Source organism: Myotis brandtii, unplaced genomic scaffold (genome assembly GCF_000412655.1).
Source record: "Myotis brandtii unplaced genomic scaffold, ASM41265v1 scaffold6783, whole genome shotgun sequence".
In the NCBI taxonomy this organism is placed as follows: domain Eukaryota; kingdom Metazoa; phylum Chordata; class Mammalia; order Chiroptera; family Vespertilionidae; genus Myotis; species Myotis brandtii.
Genome location: NW_005370651.1, coordinates 120,756 through 126,284, shown reverse-complemented (window position 1 = coordinate 126,284; position 5,529 = coordinate 120,756). Strand labels below are relative to the sequence as shown.

The 5,529-nt window shown below is 42.7% G+C and overlaps 1 protein-coding gene across 1 annotated transcript; it reads right to left on the bottom strand.

The window, feature by feature from the left end:
• Positions 1–1,645: 1,645 nt before the first annotated feature.
• Positions 1,646–4,088, bottom strand: GSPT2 (G1 to S phase transition 2). Its single transcript, XM_005881331.2, has 2 exons — positions 3,975–4,088; positions 1,646–3,868 (listed from the first exon to the last, which is right to left on the bottom strand). Exon 2 carries the CDS (start codon positions 3,858–3,860, stop codon positions 2,058–2,060), a length of 1,803 nt encoding a protein of 600 aa, XP_005881393.1. The 5' UTR covers positions 3,861–3,868; positions 3,975–4,088; the 3' UTR covers positions 1,646–2,057.
• Between the last annotated feature and the right edge of the window lie 1,441 nt (positions 4,089–5,529).

The window sequence follows — 5,529 nt, the reverse complement described above, 5'->3', positions numbered from 1 at the left end:
GAAAGTTAGAAAGAAATGTTACCCTGAGTTTATATCTACTTTTCTACAGAGCCAGAGTCTGGTGTCTCCAACCACCTGGATGATGTGCTTCTCATTGAAGAGATTTGGTTTCCAAAATCTATTTACAAAGATGTCCTGCTCTCTGAAAGTTTTTTAAATACAATTTAGAGACGCTGGTGAAGAAATTGCTATACAACTGGCTAATGAGAAAGACATTTCAGAGCCAGTTTTTGATGGGAAATTATCCAAATTGGATAGAGAAAAAGAGTTCTGTCCCACTTTGTGGCTTTGGCCTATTAGTGACAGATGTCCACAATAATCCCATTGGTAAATTACTAAAATTGCAAAACAATGAGATTGAAGCAGCATCAGAAATATATTTTTAAAAGAGTGGCTGCCAGGGCAAAACTTTTAGCAAACACTGGATTGGCCTGTATTTTGTACCCAGTTCAGAGCACAGAAGCAAGAAGGAAATCTAAAATAAAGATGAAACTCTTACCACTGACATTCTAATCATTAAAGCACTGGGTCCAAGACAGTAAGGCATATCCCTGTGGATTAGGTTAGCTGACATACAACCAAATGAAATCCTCATTTCTCATGTGGGTGTCCTGCATATCTGTGTTACTTGATGCTTTAACAAGACCAGTGGCTATTCTGACAGGTTAGACGTCTTAGAGATACATGGGTACAAAAACAAAGGGCAATGGAGAAGGGGACACTGCCTTTGCCTGAGCATGGGCCCAGGGTATTCTGGCAACAGCCTCCACCCCTGTTCAACCAGCCCATGTGTGTGAGGAATTGGTTCTGTCCACCATTGGGCAGGTGTTTTCATTGGGCTACTACCCACTTACCAAGACAAAGTTTTTATAGCTGTGGATAGTTATGCAGGTTATAAGTTCACTCCCCTGGCAATAAAAGTAGCCACTTCAATCCACAGTTGGTGTTTTCCTCAATCTTCTGTTCAGAGATAAGTCCTGTATCCCAAACCCCAAAAATGGGTCATGATCTGATTGTCAAAATGACCTTCCACCTGTGCTACCAACCCCAATCACTGAAGAAGGGTTGAATAGTCTCCTCAATGTCCCAGCTCACAACCCTCACTAACCCTTAATTTTCAGTAAATGACTTGCAGCCCTATTGAAAGCATTTATCTTCTCAGTAGTCATGCCCCTTTATTGTGTCGTATCCCACATCCCAAGTGACAAGGGGAACAAAACCAAGGATTGTGTTAAGATGATGGAGTGCAGATAAGATTCCAGTCAACATATGGTCTGAATCCCCAGGTAAATTTGTAGTTTGGCCATGCTTAACATTAGTGGACCTGATATATGGCCTAAGCCTTTCTTTTTCAAATCACAAGTGGAGAAGCAGAATATCCTTTGTTGACTGGACTTGGGCAGAGAAAACAAAATTCACTGGGAAAAAAGAGCCCTAAAATTAAAAATTTTCAAAATTAAAATTTTTCCTTTAATACAAACTTGTGCATTGTTTGTAAATACCTGATCTAAAACAGTGAGTGGAGGACAGTTTTAAAAAACTCAATAAAATATATTAAATTACTTGGGAAAGTAAAAATGCTAATTGCAAAGTATTATATACAAATTTTAAAAGTATTCAAAAGCATTTCAAATACCAATAAGAGTTTCAAATGGAGTATTTTATTCACATATTACTTGTCTTTTTAACATATACACACACACTGACACACTCTGACTGGTCTGCGTGAACAAGGGTTGTCTAAATATCCTAATGGAAAATGAAAAATTAAAAAATATATTAATTTTTCATTGTTATACACAATTACATCCACATCACTTACAAAGCTATTACTGATTCTGTCCACGGAAGCAGAATGGTATTGGAAGAGGAAATTTGTGGGTAAGTTCATCAGTGAAACATAACTGAGATCTCAACATGAGAAAGCTGACAAAACACGAATTTTTGCTGTGAAAATTTTCTTTGCAAAATATGGAGAAAAGTCTATCAATGGCCAGTAAATAAGAGAAGGTGGTGTCAATTCTCACAGTATTGTGCAAAGATATCAAGAAAGCTGTTCAGTCCTTCTCCGGAACCAGTTTCAGAACTTTTCCAATTGCAATGGTCTTACCCTCATCTCTTAAAGTAAAACGACCCATCTGAGGAAAATCTTTGAATGTCTCAAGGCAGATAGTTCCTGCTGTCCTTAAACGGGCAATGCACACTTGATCTTGTTTCACGAAGCGGGGCCGTGTCTTACTTTTTTCTCCAGATTTTTTGTCTACCAAGGAGATTAAGGCTGTTATCTCTACTTCCTCAATACAAGTATGAATGTGCAGCACCGCATTATAACCTGGACAGATGATGGACTTGTGCTCAATAATCACTATCTGAACATCAAATGTGCGTCCAGAATGGCAAAGATTATTAGGGTCACAAAGTATAAATCCTGGAAGAATCTCTTCTTCCACATTGTGCTTGTTTGGCATCATCACAAGCTGCTGGCCTTTAAAAATGGATCCTGATTCCAGCTTGCCCAGGACCACAGTACCCATATCCTTGTACTTATCCACAATTGGCAGTCTAATTGGTCCATCAATTGATCTGTTGAAGTTTGGCAGGTTATCCAAATACGGAATAAATGGTAATTCAGTGTACCAGGGGCAGAAATCTGATTGCTCTTTAATATTTGCCCCAGTTAGCCCTGAGCAGGGCATAAAGTGAATGTCCTTTTTGGGACTGAAGCCAACTTTTTTCAAAAAGGGCACCAGTTTTTCTTTACATTCTTCATATCTCTCGCTGCTCCAATTTACTGTGGGATCATCCATCTTATTAATGAGCACTACTAAATGCTTTACACCTGCTGTCTTTGCCAACATAGCATGTTCTCTTGTCTGTCCACCTTTTTCAAAGCCAGTTTCAAACTCCCCTTTCCTGGCAGAAATGACCAGTACAGCCAAATCAGCTTGAGAAGCACCACCAATCATATTTGGGACAAAACTCTTATGGCCAGGGGCATCTAGAATTGTGAAATGTTTCTTTTCTGTTTCAAAATAGGCACGACCCACCTCTACTGTTTTACCCTTGTCTCGTTCTTCTTGATTTGTATCTAAGGCCCAGGACAAATACCAAGTTTCTCTGTTTTTTTCTTTAGCTTCTCTTTCATATTTCTCAAGTGTCCTTTTGTCAACCATTCCTGTCAAAAACATTATCTGTCCTCCAATGGTTGACTTGCCAGCATCTACGTGCCCAGTGACTACAACATTTACCTGTTCTTTTTTAGGAGCACCTGAGAGTAGGACCACAGATTTAGATTTTCTCATTTCCTCTTTCTCCATCATTTCCTGGCCACTTTCTTCTGGGGGCCCTGCATCTCCCAATGAACAACCCCCTGGCTCGGCTTCACTCATTTCTTTATTGTGCTCCCATGACTCCTCTAGAACCATCTCCACCTCTCCATTTTCTATAACAGGTTCAGAAAGTTCCATGGTGACGGCTGAATTGGAGCCTTCACACAACATTCTCTGCTCCTCTTTGGCATGTTCCACAGGTGCCCCCAGTCCCAGCCTTTTACCTTCAGGTGTGCCGGCGCCGGTGCAGGTTTCGTCAATGCTGGTGGTGTCCGCAGGGGGGGTCTGCGGCTGGGCCGGGCCCCGCAGGAAGGACGGCACGAACTCCGCGGCATGTACATTAGGCACGAAGGGTTTGGCGTTGACGTTCAGCTGACGGCTGAAGGCCGAGCTGAGGTGCTCACGCTGGGCCTCGGCCACCGCTGCTGAAGAGGGTAGGTCCCCGCCAGGGGCTGAACCCACTGCTTCCATGTCCACCTGGTCCCAGCAGTCGGGCGCTGAGTCGCTGCTGCTGCTACCCGTATCCATCATCTGAGGACCTGATGGGTGGCGGGGAGGGAGCGGAGTCAGCAGGACAGAAAGAGCGGGCTATGCAGACAGGGGGAAGGCAGCAAGAGCGCGGGGCCAAGGGGTAGCCACACCCACCTTAGTGGCAGCGCAGAGACAGCGAAGTACCGACACTGCATTCGCAGCTGCGGCAGCGGCAGCAGATATGGCGGCTCAAGCCTCTCCTCTTGTGTGTGAGCGGATCTCCTCCCCCAAACCCCAACCACTTCCGACTCCTCCACTGGCGACCCAGCGCCGGGCACGGATTGACCCCTCGCTGCCATCCGTACGGCTGGCTTCCTTAGTTCTCAGTCATGGGCTAAGTCCCAAAGTATAATTTTTTAAATGAAAATTTGTAGTTATTTGTCTCACACCATCTGGGAGAGTAATTTGACCACGATGTAATGAATAAACCTACACAGGCACATCTCATTTACATTTCTACTCAAAGATTCAAGTAAAAATAAAAATTCCTATTGAACAAACGGAGGCAGGATGTGGGTTAACTACCTGGAAACCCAGTAACCAAAGGAAGAAATTAGTGACTAGGGAGGCAATCATAATATACATGAAGATGTAGCTGAATCTAGGAAATGCAACGTTAAAGCATTCACTCATTTGAAACCCAGAGGTCTTTAGACTTTCCCTTTTTCAGTTGGCCCCCATATGCCCATAAGCTTTACGGATAGCTTCAACGGTGTAAGGATGGGGTTATAATGACTTTCCATGTTAAACACCCTACCTGTCTGCAGGGAAGAGCCTTGTCCCAGTGAAGCTCCCCAATCTACAGCATTTGTGCAGGTGCCTGGACAATGGCTGGCCTGCTATCTACTGTGTGGTGCCTTACGTACACAAGCTCCAGACTCAGATCCCTTTATTCTTCCAACAAACCAGAATCTGGGTGTACCTGCCCCACTCACCCGCACCTCCCCAGAGTACACAGTAGTTCCACAGGCTTTCCTGCCTCCTTCTGAGAGCCTGAAACCCTACTCACAGCTGGTAATGGGTTTGCTTTAAGAAAGAATCAGTGTCATGTTGGAACCTTCTTCAGTTAGTGGCAATGCCATGGGGCTATGGGTATCAGCCTAATTAAACCCATTGAGACCTCTGAAATGGGCCAAATCCCTTTAGCCAAAAAAATCTCACTCTTAGAAAGAGATTTAACATTTGAGCCTAAGCCTAGAAGTGCTACTTTGTAAATTATCTTATTCTAGGCCAGACTGAAATAGAAAAAAGAAACAGGGAAAATACAGTGTGCTAATACAAGATAAAATCATAGAGTTGTATATTAAAGAAATCTAACAAGTCAAAATGTTATAAAAATTAATAACTGATTCATAACTTTAGAATTGTGTTCTCCAGATTTTAAGAGTACAAAATAGTCCTATCTCTAACATAGTTGGGTCCTTGATGGTTTCATTCTGGGGCTACCACCCTTTTACTTAGCTCTGTGCTGTTCGCAAGCTATTAGCTATCAAAACTCCTTCATTCTTTTTGCCTCAGGTAATGTCTTTTATTTGCTGTCACATAAAGAGAATGTGCATATGTATTCACAATGAATAGGAGGAACTGAGAGATTGAATGTGCAGAGACCTTTGCACAATACTGCACAAATGTGGTGGAGACTTTATTGGACATTCTGTGAACATAGGAT